Source organism: Diprion similis, chromosome 7, assembly GCF_021155765.1.
Source record: "Diprion similis isolate iyDipSimi1 chromosome 7, iyDipSimi1.1, whole genome shotgun sequence".
NCBI lineage: Eukaryota > Metazoa > Arthropoda > Insecta > Hymenoptera > Diprionidae > Diprion > Diprion similis.
Window position 1 is genome coordinate 8128000 of NC_060111.1, and position 19048 is coordinate 8147047.

General features: G+C 36.9%; 1 protein-coding gene across 1 annotated transcript; it reads left to right on the forward strand.

Moving 5' to 3' along the window:
• The first annotated feature begins 259 nt into the window (after positions 1-259).
• On the forward strand, positions 260-17910 carry LOC124408212 (vascular endothelial growth factor receptor 1-like). Its single transcript, XM_046884975.1, has 24 exons — positions 260-317; positions 4091-4218; positions 4326-4512; positions 8041-8159; positions 8535-8691; positions 8914-9147; positions 9469-9594; positions 9760-9892; positions 11229-11419; positions 11511-11677; positions 11810-11951; positions 12589-12723; positions 12806-12973; positions 13062-13201; positions 13371-13530; positions 13616-13713; positions 13783-13933; positions 14046-14273; positions 14389-14557; positions 14775-15057; positions 16029-16360; positions 16454-16559; positions 16687-17340; positions 17869-17910. The coding sequence occupies exons 1-23, from the start codon at positions 260-262 to the stop codon at positions 17308-17310; spliced, it is 4236 nt and encodes a 1411-aa protein (XP_046740931.1). The 3' UTR covers positions 17311-17340; positions 17869-17910.
• The last annotated feature ends 1138 nt before the right edge of the window (positions 17911-19048 follow it).

Here is a 19048-nt window from a genome sequence, read left to right on the forward strand (position 1 = left end):
CACTTTGCAGAAATTCGTGTTAACTGACGAGAAAAATGTCGTGGCAATGGAGGGGATTTCTGAGACTTGTTTTATCCGCTTATTCTTCTATGACGCGCATTGGCTGTCAGACTCACCAAGTTGTGAGTACTAATGGCGCAGGCTTGCGTTCTGAGTTTCGAAGATTTGAATTGAAATCGCAGTGCTGACACACTGCTTCGCCAAAAACAAAAATTACTCATGATTTTGTGATCGTGTGAATCGTGAACAGTGCATCAAAATGGATTGGATCATTTTGACATGCGTTATTGCTTTCATCGTCTCAGGACAGCCTGAAGGTAAATTTACAAACCACACTGCATAAGGTGACACAATTTCTTGTAACTTTTGTATTTTACATGCAACCAGCAGGCGCATCTTTTTACTCATCGTGCCAGATTTGCTGCTTTGGTGGGACAAAATATCTGACCTATTTTTTTTAAGGAAAGTCTTAATGTCGTGTAAAAAGACTGTCAAGTTCTGAAATAAGTTCATGCAGTCTTATCACTTTCGTATCATTTGAACACTATCACAGATGTGATAAATATTTAGTCGAACGTTTTCAGGCATCAACGTGAGATTTTACGAAAATGTTGAAGTATCAACTTTTTTAACGTTTCTAAACTTATCTCAGGATAACTTTTACCATTTTTTTGCAACCTGCAGTTTTATTGGCGTTAAAAAACGTATTTTTTTTTTTTTTTCTCACCGCACATAAATTTTTGGTTCAGGAGTCGCGTGAGGACAGTTACAAAAAAGTGAAACACTATGTTTTTCTCGATTATGTATTGTTTGGTAAAGTAAATGGAAAGAAGAAACAAAAATTCGAGATGTTGAAACAAACTTTCACATATTCACAAGCTTTTCAAACAGGTGAGATTTTTGGTATATACGTCTAAATATTTCAACTATCGAAAAAGTTACAAACACACAATATAATATAAATATATAACATGAAATAACAAACGTAGTATTTTTTTGATATTACTTTCTTACCGAAATGAATCACCAGTTTGATTAACAAAATATTCGACTAATTAAGCTCTATTTAAAATATCGATCATTTTTTATGAATAACCCTCTATATTGTATAATCAAATTATAGAAAACAAATATCATTCAGTATCGAATAATAGGTTCTTAATAATACCACGTTTTCAGAAAGAAATAAAAATAACCCACGGTTTTGATTTTTGATTTTTGATTTTTTTTAACAACCATCAGTAGAGTGGAACTGGAAATAGATAACTAAGATCAATCCATAAAAACCCAGATAAATAAGATTATTCAATAAAAATCAGCTGTATTCGCAAGCTGTATTCGCCGTCCAAATTTTTGACTTCGCACTGATCTATGATGCCGAAAGTTTGAATAGTTAGATTTTTTAGGGTAAACACAAAATCAGTTTTGGACATACATTTAGAACATTGGGAACATTAACTTGTATGATAAATGAACTACTCCGACAAAGTAAAATCTAATTCGGAGTGTGCAGTTGACGTTGGAATCTGACCACAAGATTTTTTTATATCCGTCAATTATCACGCGATGTAAAATGACTCAAGTTTAATCGGCTCTTTGTTAACTATCTGTTTTCCCGTTGAATGCGGTCCGTTGAAACCACCGCGGATTTCCTTTCTATGATACTTTCATGAGTGATAAGAAGTGCTATAATGCAAAAACGAGCTATGTGATATTTATATCAGTTGAAGTAAAAGATCTTAAGGGGACACGTCAGTGAAACTAAACTTTTTCAGTTTGCTTGAAACTCGAACTCGTAATAAAGCTCCATAAAATAAGTGGTTATTATTCAAAATAACGTCAAAAATTGTTGTTTTCGAAAAACTTGCGTCACAATTCTTATCGTAAGAAACTGAAAAAATTCCACAGCTATCAGAAGAGTGTAAAGAACAAAAGTTACCATGGAAATTTCAATCCGACAAGTTACCACATAATTGACAATTTTCAAAAAAAAAAAAACACACAAATTTTTAAGAACCAATTCTTGCGACAATTACGTGGTAACTCGTCGGATTGCAATTTCCATGTCAACTTCTGTTCTCTACGCTCCTCTAATGGCTGTGGATTTTTTCCACATTTTTACGATGAGAACTGCGATGCAAGGAGTTTTTCGAAAGACACCACTTTTTGACGTTGTTTTGAATAACTGGATACATGTGAAACGTAACTGATTGGAGCCGAGTGAAATCCACTTGTTTTATTGAGCTTTATTATCAGTTCAAATTTCAAGCAAATCGAAAAAATTTAGAGTTTCACTGACATGTCCCCTTAACTGAGCTCTGGAATAACTTGATTCAGGATTGGAAAATCTGAAAACGTTACAAATTTTCTATTACAAACTTGACTTAATTTTCGTCGATATGACTGGATTGCTTCTTTACGAAAAACACTCACTCGATCTTGTCAAATAATCATCACAAAGGCTGTAAAATAAAGATACAAATTGCGTGACGGTTTCCTCATCAAAACTACGCCTTGGGTTTAACCTTTCCGACCACAGAGAAAACCAACTAAAAATCCGCTGGACATTCTGCGTACAATTTTTTTCCTGACAAACACGTTTCCGCCGTTCTGAAAGTACGAATTTTCCAAATAGCAACATCAGAAATTTATATTTGTTGTGAAATTTCCGTATTGGCGTAGGATTTTTTCGTTTATACTTGTTTCTCGAAGTGAATTGTGTTGCTTCCAGTTTCTTTGACTAATCATTCAATAATTTTTTCATTGATTCAATGAAATTGGGTTCCTCAAAAACTCTTCAAATCGATTCAGGTTTCATACATGCATATGAGACATTTGGAATCAATGATTTAAATTTCACCGATGATTACACGGAAGAGTTAGTATTAAAGACTTTCTGCGCGTATAGAACTATCACCCCGAAAATTACAATTACCTTCATTACTTAAAAAATTTAGCTATCGTGCTACTTATCGATGATTGGAAAACATTTTGAAGATACTTTCAGATTGCCAGCATATTCGATGGGTGTGTGTGTTTTGAAAACCACAATCGTGATCACACATGCTTCTTTTTCAATGATTGACGATAGTTGGAAAGTAGGGCAAGCGATGCCGTTTACTGAGACATAAGTTATCGCCTCTTTAAGGTGCTTATAAAGACGCGTTGTACACCTCGAAAACGCGGGGATGCAAAACTCCTGTAACGCTCAAGCGATCAGAGTGAAACTTAGGCAGTTGATGCCTTATTTTGGCAAAAAGTGGAGCGTCTTTTTACTTTTTCAAAATTTGGAAAAAAAATTTACATATTGGTTACCACCCACAGAAATTGGCCAAATTTTCACAGTTACACTGAATGGATCGAACTATCTGGTATGATGCCACTTGGCGGTGATGAAACACACACTTTGAGCCCAGTCCCATGAGATTTGATGGTGAAATGACGAAATGGCAGCCGATCTGGTTTTCGATTACGAAGAACACCGAAATCTTATTTTGGCGACATTTGTTACCGACATTTCGGGCATGCCGGTAATGTAAGCATATAATGTCGGTAAAAAATTACCGGCAGGCGTGAAAGATCGGTAACAAGTGTCGCTAAAATGAGATTTTGGTGTTCTTCATAATCGAAAACCAGATCAGCTGCCATTTCGTCATTTTACTATCAAATCTCATGGAACTGGGCTCAAAACGCTTGTTTCATCACCGCCGAGTGGCATCATACCGGATAGTTCGATCCATTCAGTGCAACCGTAAAAATTTGGCCAATTTCTGTGGGTGGTAACCAATCTGTAAATTTTTTTTCAAAATTTTGAAAAACTAAAAAGACGCTCCACTTTTTGCCAAAATAAGGCATTAACTGTCCAAGTTTCACTCTGATCGCTTGAGCGTTACAGGAGTTTTGCATCCCCGCGTTTTCGAGGTGTACAACGCGTCTTTATAAGCACCTTAACAGAGAACACTTTTGAAGATATTTACATCGAGCAAGGTCCATAGTACACATCGGTCCTGTGAATGTTACCTTTTTTACTCATGGAACTTCTATGTTTACCATAAGGCTGATCAGTCCGTCTGTACATGTATTGACGTAGGCGTTGCAGCACGGAAACCAAGGATAAAATCCAACGCAAAGAACGGCATCATTCAAGAAGGAAATGAACTGAGAATATCCTGTAAGGGTGACAGCAAACTCCACTTTTCAACCATGGATGTTCCACATGCAAGTATCAAATGTTGCCACCATGCCTATACTCGTGCCGATGGTTCGTTAACGCGTTAAAAAAACGACAAATATCTCTCTACCACTAATACCTTTACACCCTACAGCAGTCAGACCCGTGCATTAATGATCTGAATTTCGGTTGGGATACTGTCTCCTTCGTTTGTCATAATGCTACTCGAAGAGACACAGGATGGTATGCTTGTGCGGAGGAGGGTATCAAAATCCGCAACACTGACCAAACTCTTCAACACGCTCATCATGACATCGCTTGGATTCATATCTACGTAAATTGTAAGCTATATTTTCTATGCTTAAATATTAGGGTTTTCGCCCGTTTGGTTGATGAACTAAGTGGAGCTGTACGGAAAGATTAACGTATCCAATTGTAACATGTCTTGCTTGGAAGCCAGTACAACCAACTGTAATCTGCAAGAACACACATGGCAGCATAAAATTTAACGACTAGTAATACTTGTTCTAAGATTGCGTGTCTCTATCGGTTGTGCAATCCTTTTTTTTTCACGCGATGATTTGTAGAAAGCATATAGTTATCATTTTGATCCCTTTGAGAATCCGAAACGCATATTCCTTCTGCCGACGTGATTTCCATCCATCATTCGCAGTGACTAACAATCGGTGATCTGGCACCCCTTTTTGAATCCATAGATTTGCAGAAAGTATTTTGCAGAAAGGATTTGAAATTTTCATCTCTACACTTACTCGGTTCGTGACTAAAATCCAACTTTGAGCAAGTTTCTAGCAGGAGTTAGGTTAGGTTAGGTCAGTTTTGTTGGGGATTTAATGGGGTGAGAAAGCGATAGAACCATGGAATAATTGAAGGTGAAAACTGATTAACAAAGATTCCTTCAATATGCGTAGGAACTTGTAAGCTAGTTAAGGGATGTTTGTGGACGTGCATTGCTAAAGAAATCTGTCTTCTTTTAGGGGCCCAAGGGCCCAGTTTTTTCTTTGAATCGAGTTTGAAAAAATAAACACATACATTACTGTTGCGACGTATACATTTCATAGCAAAAATGCTGTAGAGTCATTAGATTAAGTACGGACATGCCAAACCCGGTATATGGCCTTAGCCAGGTCAGTCCGTGCCGCGCTGTCCGGCAGCTGTAACTATCCCACATCTGGCAAACAATATACTTATTCGGGACCTTCAAATCAAGTAATAAATACCTTTTTGGCGAGTCAAATCATAGCACGAATTTCACCCACATGGGTTTTTCCCATTTTTTACGACACTCAGTTGGTCAACAGATGTGTACGGGAACCAGCCTGGACAACGCGGCTGCGACACAGTCGCCTATTGTTTAACTTTTACACTCTTACCTGGTCCTCTCCCCACTTTCTACGCCATTCCTTTTCATTTTCTCAACCAATCCGAAAATTTGTTATATTCCTACCAATCAGAAATCAGGACCAAGAATTTTTCTGACTTCCGTCTCCTACCCTTAAACCAAAACTCCCACTCCTATTATCATCTACCTCAGAAATATTTCGAAACTAAAACCTCAGTCAAAAACGATCCTCACGGTGGTACACACTAGTACCATCGCCCCGAAACTGAACTCAAGATCATTGGCTCCGGGAATATCTAACTTATATTCTCGTTATTAAACTATCGAAAACAAACGAAATTCATTCAACAAACTAACTTCTAACCAATTTTCTAACTACAACTGTAAACTTCTCACCATATTGATTCGTACTTAAATATATTTAAATATAAATATTATACTCCGAGTCAATCAATATCTTATCCAGAAGTACCTACAATCCTTTAATTAGAATTGTAGGAGTTCACGTCGTGCGAGACGCGATTCCAATAATTGTGCCGCGGACGCGTGAACACATTACGGTGTTAGAATTTTTTCTCAAGAAACAAGGTATCAATAATTCTTATTATTTGGTTGGGTTAGGTTAGGTTTGGTTTGATTGGGTTAGAATTGTACTAATCGAAAGGAAAAAATTGAAGAGTCTTTTACCGTGTATTGTCTCGCACGACACTTTAGTGAAGTGAGGGTATTAAATTGGGTATTATTTGTTGAATCGATTTTTGGAAAACCCAACTATTTATTTAAACGTTAACAATGAGATATTTGGTTACAAGATTACGGTAATATTATTCGTAGTAGTTTATAAATTTCTATCGTTATTTCTATAGTGAGGTTGATATGGTCTATTGGTTTACCTGTTGAATTTGTCAGATTTCGGAATAGTTGTTTATAAGATATATTATTGATTAGTTGACTTGATAGTTAATTCGGCTTAGGTATTTGGTTGATAATTGAAATTGTTAGGTAGTTGTTTTTCGCTCGAGGATTTGAAGTGAACTGTTTTTGGTTTGATGTCTTGACGAGAACTGACTTTTTGGTGATGATAGAAGAAAGAATTTGGAAGCTTTTTGGAAAATGTGAAGTGTGTAGGAGTTTGCTGTTTCGTCGATTTCCGGTATTGATTAATTATTGTAGTTGGTAGGAATTTAGGATGAGTCGAGAATTTTTACCGGAAGTCGTGGTTGTAAGAGTGAAAATTTTGTACATAGGAGGAAAGTGATGGTATTCACGTATGTCTTATACCAACTGAGTACTGTGAATTGGTAAAACCGGTGAATTATAAAATAAGAGAAGCCCGCGCTGGAAGTCATTGCTTGATATTGCTTTATTGTTTAGGGTCGTAGTTTAAATTCCCAGGCATGAAAGAATGTATCGATAAAAATGAGGCGAATTATATTTAAGAAATTGTGTCGATACACAACATAGCAAAGATGAAAATAGACTTCTCTTCTGTAGTGATTGTGTTGGTGCCGCTGATTTTCATTTGAAAATTTATGTCTTCGAGCTTTTTAATTTTTATGTATTATTTATTCATTTTTTAACATTGATTCAGAATAAATTGTATTTTTTAGAATGATTTAACCTATTTCCATTGAAAAAATTATTTCTTTCATAAAAACTTATCTTTTTATGTGTTAAAATAAATATCTTTTTTCCAGCGACTACTGTCGAACAATTTTTCACTTGACGTATTATATTTGAGTGAATTCGATTGAAGTTTGAGATTTTTTAATAGAAAATTTAATGAGTTGTGTTTTTTTTTGAATATCTTGATTTTTTCGATTTGTTTTGGAATTTACTTCTTTTGTATTAAATTTTTTTTCATTCAAAATCAACTGGATTATTTTTCCAAAAACAATTTAACCACTCTCTGGTAATTTATGAAAATTGAAATAACCAGTAGTTTAATTGCGATATGTATTTTAGTGCCAGTTGAAAAGTATACCAGCTGAGGGTTGATCATTAAATGTCTATTTTTAACAAGTAACAATTCTCTTGTATCCATTAAATTTGAATTTTCGATGGTAAATAATTTCCAATAATAATTTAATTTTAATTTTAATAGAAAGAAATTTCCATTATTTATTTCAATTTCTAATAAAGATTATTTCCATTACAGCATGAATTCTTAATGAATTAGTTTTTCAATAAAAATTTTAGAACTCAGCCTCCTAGGCTATTTCGGTTGCAATTCTGCTGCCCTTGAAACTTTTCTAACGATATTTCCTACTCTGGCTTATTCCGCTCATTTACAAATTCTTTTGCGACCAAAGTGCCAGAGAAGCAAGCCAATCGAATTGATTATTTTAATGTCTGTACTTAATCAGTCTTTACCCAGATTAACGCACCTCTGCATCATCTGCAGCCAGAACTTCAAATTGCACGTAATAAATACGGTCACAACACTGAAGAACAATAACAACAACTGGTACTCAGGTAAAATAAAAATGCAAAATTCTCTTTGTTCCAGCTACGGAACCGTTTGCCGAGACGGTCCCATACAGAGACGTAAAGGTTAAAGGCAAGCCAGTCATTCCATGTCGAACAACGTCGCCTCATTGGAAAGTAGCGCTTCGTTTGCTGAACGAAGTAAGTGAATATGCATTCAAAATCAATGGTGTAATTTCCACTGTTGCACCGAGAGAAATATCTGATGAAAATTATTGTATTCTAAAAGTACGTCGATAGTGTAGACTCTCCTTCAGCGCATGCAAAATTGACATCATTTACGCCAGAAAATAGTTAACTCGACTATCGAGTTAATAGTCTAATGAACTACATGAACCGTTGAAATTAACACCATTTCGATTAATGGGGCTTTCAATATCTCTTTTCTTAATGTGAATCTAGACAACTAAAGGTCAGTTTGACGTAAAAGAGGCAATATTAATCTTCTAATAGTTTGAAATTACAAACGAATGATACTTGATTGACAATTCTTAAACGTTTGAATAAAATTCAAAGGATGTGCCGGGACAGTTCGATCCGGAAATCGGGTTCATTGTGGCGGACGGTGTAGAATCCTTGGACGAGCAGTTAGTTGAATGTCACGCAATCAACAATGAGAACAACACGTTAGACGGTGTAGGACCAGTTGAGTATGGCATAACCGAAATAAAAGGTGAGTCAACGTTTTTATTGTCTCCGTCCTCATTAAGTAAAGAGGTTGTATTGGAATATATTAGATGTATTCCCAATAAAGCATTTCAAACACTTTTCTGCTAATGCTCATATATGATCGAATTGTATTCATATAATTTGGATGTCAGTATTAAATAAATATAAGTGAGTTTACTATAATAAATGATTGCTCGTTGCAGTAATGATTTTTTGTTGCATGCAGATGACGTCGCAAAACCCAAACCAAAGATTAAGGAAACCGCGTTACACCACATGGTCTGGGGGAGAGATCAAAATATAACTTGCACAGTCACCGTTACACTACCGCAAACTCTCGGAACACACCCACTTGACTGGAAACTCCCCGAATCAGTCCAGGTAAGTGAAGTACTCAACAGCGCCGTTACAGTAATAAACCCCATGGATGTTTGTAAAATTTCGGCGGAAAATTTATTTAGTATAAAAATTCAATGTACGGTATAACTAAGGAACAATACGAGTCAGAGTAGCTACATAATATTATACGCCGATAACATCACATGTGTAAAGAGAAATGTAACTTCGTGGAAATGCACCTTTCGATCGCTTTTCGCTAAAATTACCTCGTACTTCCTTTCATTCCAAGACTTGCTGTACGTGCACGTACATATGCCATGACATAATCGTCGCATAGATTCATTCAGTGTGGTGGGTGATCAGAAAAATTTGATGACAATGACATTCCTGAATCAGGGGCGAAACTCCACCGAGCTCACAGTCGTTACGAAAGCAGACGAAGTCACTTGCACTTCCAATCTGACAATTAAAAGTGTAAGGGAAAGTGATAGCGGTGACTATACTTGTTTCCTACCGGAACATCGCGGCGATCTGGATACAGAAGACACGCGTCACATCAAATTTTGGAGTAAGTATCGGAATCGTTAACGCTGGCTGTACATAATACAAAGTGAGACCGATATCGTATCGTCAGATTGTCATAGTGAATTGCTTCAATCGGTCTGCACAGAAGAGCGCATTCACAATTTCTACAGAATGATGCATTAATGTATGCCAAAATTTTCACTGGCAGATCCGGATTACTCTTTCATCGATATAAGTATCTACGACAGTGATGGTTCTCATTCAATTGTGGGAAAAGTGGGAGAGACTTCCAAATGGAATATTAAAATTGACACATATCCCGAATACTCTGAGCTGCACTGGTGAGCGTTGATTCGATACAATTGAACAGTTCCATACTCAGTTGTCTAATAATCGAGATAATTTATCAGAAATATTTCAGTTCTTGTCAAATTATGTTGTGAGAATAAAAATAAGATGATGCGGATAGTCATTCCACGTCAAACCGCACACCTGTGGGAGAAACATTCACATCGATATTTCCAAATTTCACAAAAATTATTAATACTCATATCTTTGGACTTATTCATTGCACAGGGCCCAGATGGGGTACATTTTAAAGATAATGAATTTGGCTCTTGTGCTATAATGTACATGTACATCTATTTCACTTCATTGTGAGGGAATCCTTTGTTATCGGTATAAATATTCAAATGGACTTTTCACCATGACTTGCAGGACCACAGATTTAAAAAAAAAACGCACATTATGTTCCTCGTTTAATATCCACTGATAATAAAGAAATAATGCAGTGTTTGTCAAAAGTAATGAAATCTTATTCTTTTAGTTCTGTCTGATGCAACGTTGTTGATATAGCGGAAGATTTGATATTCTTAAATAGTAATTGAAAATGGTTAATATCATGAAACCCAGTAATCAGTCGATTTTTACAAAACTGCAAGAATTATATTCTTTTGCAAAAATAAGAGCTTTGGCAGTTGTTTTGTTTTTTGACCATGGCACAAAAGCATGGCCCGATAGTGTGCCGCGGATCATTCCGGTAAAAATAATCTCTTGTACGCAACTTCTCTTATAGTTTCAGCAAATTGACTTCATCGAATAAAAAAATTATGGTGTTAAAAAGGAATATCCTAAGAAGAATTTTTCGCAATACAAATTTTCAGGTACCGTGTTTTTTTCGCATGCACTTCATTGCTTCTCCATCGTAAAAGGTTTAGTTTCTATTGGAAATCGAACAAGAAACAGGCTGGTATTTTTTTTCCAAAGTTTTGAATAGTGCAGATCAAGGTGGAAATATCCATTCGAATATTTATATCAATTGAAAAACATACTTGATTCCAAGAAAAGCGTAATTAATTACCATGTTCCGAAGTGCGGTTTATTGGATTTAAAACTTTCACCCCGTATAACTTCAAAAATACTCGCACCGAAATCTAAAAGCTAATTAGAGAAGTTGTCTGAGATCGAGGACAATATATTCACGAACTTTGATAGAATTTGAAAAACTGACCGTCTCGAGTATGTGTGTCACTGGACGTGGAGTGAATCCGGGTCATTTTCGTATGAATGCTGTTTCCCATGGTGCAAGATGAAATCTTTGCATAGTTAGTAAAGGATTACTTCATAGTTTGATTGCTGTTGTACTAAAATCTAAAATGTTGCGCTAATTTTATGTAGGTACAAGAAGAAAGATGATAGAGACATAGAAATCGAATTGACGAAACTCAGCAGATTCCAGGTAAAACGCTCAAATCTAAACCACCTTTTTGAGATACATAATTCGGAGGTGAAGGATAATGGCGATTACGTCATTCTCGTGAGGACCAAAAATGAGGAGAAAAAAATGAATCTTCACTTGAGAATTGATGGTAAGATATTTTCTATCGTACATTTTCACTCACACAGCTCATCATGTTTGTTCATGTCAAAACTGCACTAATGATTTCTTACACTTCTTAGCCTCACCACAACCCTGTATCACCCCTTCCATGGCATACGTTGCACCAGGCCAGTCGAAAAATTTTTTGTGCACAACAGTCAGTCATCCATTAGCAAACGTGACATGGAGTTACATGGAATGGCCTCACTATCCATTATTGAATGGAAGTAGGCCTGTATTTTTTCCGGTAAGTACTTATAAATCTTCCTTGTTAATTTCAGGTTTCCTCGAGATTTATATATGCTCGCAAATAATCCTACGAATACTTACTCCACTGCGTTTGACGTACACAATTCTTAAATACCTATTTTCTACCCAGGAATCTGGAGATTCTCGAAGTATCGATTTGGTGACTTCGGTATCACGTTTCAACATAAAGATAAACGATACAGGAAATTTAACATGCAAAAGCTGCAACGATATTGGCTGTGTCGAAGATACGAAATTAATCTACGTCTCTGGTATGTTCCTCACACCATATATGTATTGCAGAGACTGATAATTTTTGTTTTATCCGATCATCTGAGGTACAAACATTCATCAATTTCTTCGTTTTTCAATAGGGATTAGAATGCTGTGTAGTAAATCAGATTTCATTACAATGAATTGGTGGAAACTGTATCGAAGGTAGATCAATTGATAGAAAAAAATTTAGGATAATGAAAGGCAAAAAATTATTTCGTCAGACTCTTCTTTACTCTTTTAATCGATTAAAGAGAACAACTTTGACCGATTACAAAATATGAGAATCATTCTACTAACTAATTTTCAAGACTTCAAATGCTTCAAATTCCATACTAGTGGAATCTGTCACTTGTAACAAAAGATGGTAGAAGTACCCAACAAAACTCTAGTGAACAAACATATATTAAGAGGAGATTACAAGACCGCATATTGCTCGATGAATGTTCATAGATTAGGCCTTCAGTAAACCTGGCCTCACTTCCGGATTAAAAAATATAGTTTAGTATTATAGAGTCTTTACCGGAAAATTTCGTCATGTAGTTCAGGATACTAGTTTTAATTCCCACTGAGGAGCACTTTTGCCACAGTAAATTGATTTAGTCAGGATGTTTCATCAATTTTTGGCTGTTTCAGAGGTTAATGCATCGTTCGGTATAATACCTCTCGAATCTGTCGTGGAAGGTGACGACATCAATATCACGTGTGGTATTTCAGTTTATCACAATTTTAGTGACGGTAAGATTCTCGGATGGAACATCAGTGATTTGGGTAAGTACGACTTGTCGAACGAAGTCAGTAACAGTACGAATATCAAAACGAATAAGTAAAGCGCATTAACATATCTTTGTAGAACTTGAAACCGGTAGAATAAGGATTTTGAGCAATAAAACGAAATTTACGCATCAATCCATCCTTGAAATACGCGGAGTGAATCTATCAGACGAAGGGACTTACGTTTGCGACGTTTTCGACAAGAGTAAGGATTTCAAATCCGAGGCATATAACTTATCAGTGACGGGTATGTAAAGCTACTTTGATCATGACTTGAAAAGAATCTATACTCGAATTGACTTAAATGAACTATTTCCGTTTTTTGACTGTTTCAGCTAGGATTGGAGCGAGAATAGATGAATGGAACATAAACACTAAAAAGTTAGTGATAGACACGGATAAAAAACAAAAAGATGGCATAGTTCTGAGATGTATAGCTGTCGGAATGCCAAAACCAGAAACAGTCTGGTTGAAGGTAACGTAATGCACAGTGCATTTAAAACTTGTCAATTCGTTGATGTTCCACGTTGAAGTCTTGTAAATATTATTTCATGAACATGTGCACTATCATGCTCTATATTAAAGTATTACGATTACGATAAAACACCATCAGAAATGTATGGCTTACTTCCCTTAAAATGTAGGATGGCAAGGTAATAGCAGGCAGCCAAGGGTACAAAATTTCGGAAGATAAATCTCAGTTCCACATAAAATCCTTTTTCGAGCAAGATAGTGGAGTTTATACGTGTCGAGTTGAGAATCGACTTAACCGCGATGAAAGATCCGTGAAAATTGAAGTCAAAGGTAAACTTATGCAAAATTTATAACGACCAGCGTGTATTTAATCATCGACGATTATTTCGATGTATAACGATTGTGGTATTTTCAGGACAAAGTTACGTAATTTGGATTAGTTTGATCTGCGTGCTTGTCATAATCAGTGTCATAATTATTATTTATATGGGAATTCAAGTGAAACACGACAGAGTGAGTATCTAAAGGTTAAAGCACGCCAATTTCGCGTGGATAAATATGAACTTTATGCATATTTCACAGCGTTTGAAAAAGGAGCTACTTGAGGCAGGATTGACTACTTTTGTCGAAGGAGCGGTCGAATGCCTGAATCCCGATTTGAACATCGATGATCAGGCCGAGTTATTGCCTTACGATAAAAAATGGGAATTCCCTCGGGAACGCTTGAAACTCGGTACGTACATTCGATTGGCTCGATTGAATCGGCATAACGACTTGCTGATGGCGCCTGATAACCAGATTGTGAGAAAGCGATGCAATTATCATATCTTACCATTGCTCAACAGGCAAGCAATTAGGAAGTGGTGCATTCGGTGTGGTGATGAAAGCCGAGGCACAAGGCATTCGCGTCGAAGAAGAAGTGACCACCGTTGCTGTGAAGATGGTTCGACGATCGGCAGAGCCAAGTTACATGAAAGCCCTATCTAGCGAACTGAAGATCATGACACACCTCGGCCAACACTTGAACGTCGTTAACCTTCTCGGAGCTTGCACCAAAAACATTCTCACCAAGCGTGAGTTTTCCAATTTTATTTCCACTCCAAAAGTCACCGTATCTACTTCCGAAGGCAGTGAATTTATTCATTAAAATACTACAAACACTGAAGACCAGTTAACGCTTGTCCATAGGTGAACTATACGTGATTGTGGAGTACTGCCGCTTCGGGAATTTGCACAACTACTTGCAACGTCACAGAGATAGTTTTATCAACCAGATCGATCCTTCTACTAAAAAAATTGATATAAAAATCGGTATAGAACTTTTAGCTAGATGTGATAGTGTCGGTGAACAGAGGAGGTATGCATTATAATACGTTTATAATCCTGCAGTACATGGTTTGCGAATTAACTACCATGTCAGAATGTGACCCATAGAGTCTCAACTGTAACGCCATACGTTTATGAAAGTTCAAATATACCTCAAATGTTCGTTGTAATTCACAAGACATGATGAGTTGTATTTTTCATCCATTTATTTGGAGTTACCATGGAACATTTTTTCATTCATTACACAGGTATGCACGCACGTTATCAGCATTTTCTCGCAGTGTCAGCATCAGGTCAACCGAAACCAATAATGGTGCCGAACTAATGGACCACTACCAAAACACAGATTTCGTTGACATAAACATGTCCCCAGACGGTCTTGTTTTGAGTAACAATTCAGTACAGCCTGGGTGGCGATCCAATTATCGAGGTGATTACAGAGATTATAACTTGAAACCAACTTGCACCCAAGACTTACTTTGTTGGGCATGGCAGGTTGCACGAGGCATGGAATATCTCAGCAGTAGAAGAGTGAGTGAATCTTATGAAACCCACGGATTTTTTTGTCGTTTTCAAGTTTTGCTTTCACACTTTTACGTACGATCCATGCGGCGAACTCGGATCTGTTGCCCGTTTCTAGGTCTTCTTAAGGTGCTTATAAAGAAGCGTCGTACACCTCAAAAACGCGGGGAAGCAAAACTCCTATACCGCTAAAGCGATCTGAGTAAAACTTGGGCAATTAATGCCTTATTTTGGCAAAAAGTGGAGCGTCTTTTTACTTTTTCAAAATTTGGAAAAAAAATTTACAGATTAGTTACCACCCACAGAAATTGGCCAAATTTTTACAGTTGCACGGAATGGATCGACCATCCGGTATGATGCCACTCGGCGGTGATGAAACACACACTTTGAGCCCAGTCCCATGAGATTTGATGGTGGAATGACGAAATGGCAGCTGATCTGGTTTTCGATGACGAAGTACACCGAAATCTCATTTTGGCGACATTTGTTACCGAACTTTCATGCCGGCCGGTAAGTTTTTACCGACATTACACGCATGCATTACCGGCATGCGCGTAATATCGGTAACAAATGTCACCAAAATGAGATTTCGGTGTACTTCGTCATCGAAAACCAGATCAGCTGCCATTTCGTCATTCCACCATCAAATCTCATGGGACTGGGCTCAAAGTGTGTGTTTCATCACCGCCGAGTGGCATCATACCGGATGGTCGATCCATTCCGTGCAACTGTAAAAATTTGGCCAATTTCTGTGGGTGGTAACCAATCTGTAAATTTTTTTTCCAAATTTTGAAAAAGTAAAAAGACGCTCCACTTTTCGCCAAAACAAGGCATTAATTGCCCAAGTTTCACTCTGATCGCTTGAGCGGTAGAGAAGTTTTGCATCCCCGCGTCTTCGGGTGTACAACGGGTCTTTATAAGCACCTTAATGTGCTAACTGACACCGTTTTGGCACTTGTACATAAAGTTGCTTATTTTAGGTTTTACACGGTGATTTAGCAGCGCGAAATATTCTGCTTGCGGACGATCGTTTGGTAAAAATTTGCGACTTTGGTTTAGCTAAAAATATGTACAAGGATGATAACTATCAAAAGAAAGAAAACAGTCCTCTACCAATTAAATGGATGGCCATTGAATCCATCAGAGATAAAATATTTTCAACACAATCGGATATTTGGTCCTTTGGAATAGTTTTATGGGAGTTTTTCACGCTTGCGCATACGCCATATCCCGGGATGGATGCTGAGAAGCAATATCACAGACTTGTCGAAGGGTATCGCATGGAGAAACCAGAATATGCAACCAGCGAAATGTGAGTCTGGTGAAAGTACTATTTACAAAGTACAAAAAAGTGAGCATTTTCTGTTGTTCGCATTTGCCCGGAGATAATTCGTGCATTTTTCAGATACGATTTTATGCTAGAATGCTGGAACGCCAAGCCGTCCTTGCGTCCTACATTTCCTGAGCTCGTAGGAAAGCTTGGCGATCTGTTGAATGAAAGTGTTAGAATGGTAAGTTTCTGACTCACGAATTATTAGGATGATTAGACTTTCATGTCCGGAGTCTGATCATCAAGGAAGTTCCAACAAGCTGAAGGAAATCGAGAAAATGTAAGGTGACCTTGTTCGTGTGTTCCAGCATTACTGCGAGCAGGACGATACTTATACTGAGATGAACAACAGAAATTTGGAGGATGGCCAAAACGATTACCTGACTATGATGTTCGCGCCAAATACAAATGACCAAGATTTATGTGATGGAACGATGGAGCCATCGCCAAATTCAAATTATCTGCCCATGAGCCCAATAAAGTCGATCGGAGACTCAGACATTTTCAGCCCGCGAACAAAAGACAGTGAATATCATTTTGATTTTCCTTCTACCAGCAACGAGACTGCGATTGATTCAATCCGATCGGGTGAAAAGTCTAGGGAAGAGAAAACGCGAGAAGATCCACAAGAAAAGGAAGCTGAATTAAACAAGAAAGATTTGAAATTTAGTACAATTGCAACAGACAAGAATTATTCTAATGTCATCAACAATCGTCCTGCATCGAACCCGCCGAATCAGCTTCAAGATGAACTGAAAGCCTCCAATCGAAATTTTAAGGATGAAAACATAGGAAATAATTACATTAATTTCCCAGCCAATCTAACCAAACCAGATCATTACATTAATATGCCACAGCAAAAAAATAATCAACCGAAAAATCCGTTGGACAGTTTTAGTAACCCAAGCTATGTAACTATACCTCAGTCGTGATGAGGTGAGCAATTTGCACGGCGAACTAGAATAGCTATTTATGTGGCATGCCCGTAAACCGCCTGTTTTTTTTGCAAGGATAAAGATTTCAGGACGAGCTGAAGGCGAGCCAGAAGCGAGCCAGAAGCGAGTACTGAAATTATCTGAGCCAAAAAACGGTTTACGGGCATGCCGCATACAATATTTTTTACAGTAGAGTCATGTGGGGCAAGTGTACGCAGATTGCTTTTTTATAAAACCGTTGGCAGTAGAGTAGGGAAATTTTTTTCAATTTATTTCATGCAAACATTATCATTTTACGATAATTAAAAAAAAATGCGCACTCTTGCCCCACATGACTCTATGGGCATTGAAAAGCAAAACGAAGAGTGAGGTTATGTCGCGATTTGTTCGACGAAGCTACTTTATTCGGGAGTTTGGAATGCGCACTTCGAACTGCGCATCAAAACTGCGGAATAAAGACTTTATTCCGCAACTTTGTTCACTGCCGTATAAAGCGTCACTTTACGGAACGAAAACTGCCACAAAAAGTCGACTTTTCAATGCCCATGCTGTAAAAAAGACTTTTTAATATACTTTCCATCACCAAATGCTAAAATAATTTTTTACTATAAGTCAGTATAAAAAATCGAAATAAAAGTCTGCATTTTATTGTACATCATCTTTTCTTCAACTTGAATCAACGGCTACTGGATCGAATAGTACAAACATACATTCAATCATTCGCTTATTACATACATAAATTATTCATCAAAGAGTGTGTAATATCAATATTGTAAATGTAAATTATCTTTATGTCGTCAAAATTGTCTCTCTGTTATTTCATCGAGTATTCTTATATAATCTCTCTTTCATCTTAACAAACTATTTTAATGATTATCAGAGTTCAATTTCAAGAAAAAAAAAAAAAAAAAAAAAACCTGGTGATCTGAAGAGAAGTTTGTACACTGAGAGTCAATTCCACCTGAGTATTGGATTTGATTTGAGGCGGACTTAATCGGTCTGGCCAACCGACGAGCAAAAAAAGGGTTTTTCAATAATTTTTTTAATAAGTTTTAATTGTAAATATTGATGAAGGCTTTATTAGGCTCAATAAATCACGCTCGAATTACATAAAAAAAATTATTTATTGATTTTAATCACTTTTTACTCACGAAAATCGTAGTTGAAAATCAGTCTGAAAAAAAGGTGAACCGGAAGTTTATACTAAAAGAAGACATGGCAATTCATTATGCCTATCATTTGGCTATAAAATCATGTAAATTTTCGTTGTGAGAGCTTGTCAGCTATTCTTTAGAACGAACGGAAACTCGATGATGACTAGACACACAGTTAAAACATAAAGGATGAGTTGATGTCTGCATGTAAGCTACCAACACTTATCATCGATATTAGAGCGGATATACATCGACCTTTACTCTTTTCATTGTTGTTTTATTTTCCAAATGTATTTCTGTTCCGGACCTTAAATCAGGCATCGGCCATCCACACGAAGGCCTTGGATATGATCTTGGTAGTTATAGCTGACGAAGAATTGGCGAAGAATGATTAAACATGAATCACGTGGGTCCAACATCATAACTAAAGAGATGACGTGAGAGATTACTTTTTGGTCTGAGTGAATGAAAACTGTGAAAAAATTCTTGATCGTTGTTTCGACTGGAATCTTTACGAAGCAATTACTCGTCAGAGTTCTGTCTGGTAATGTAAATAAATCTGCGCATAAAAAATTTTATTC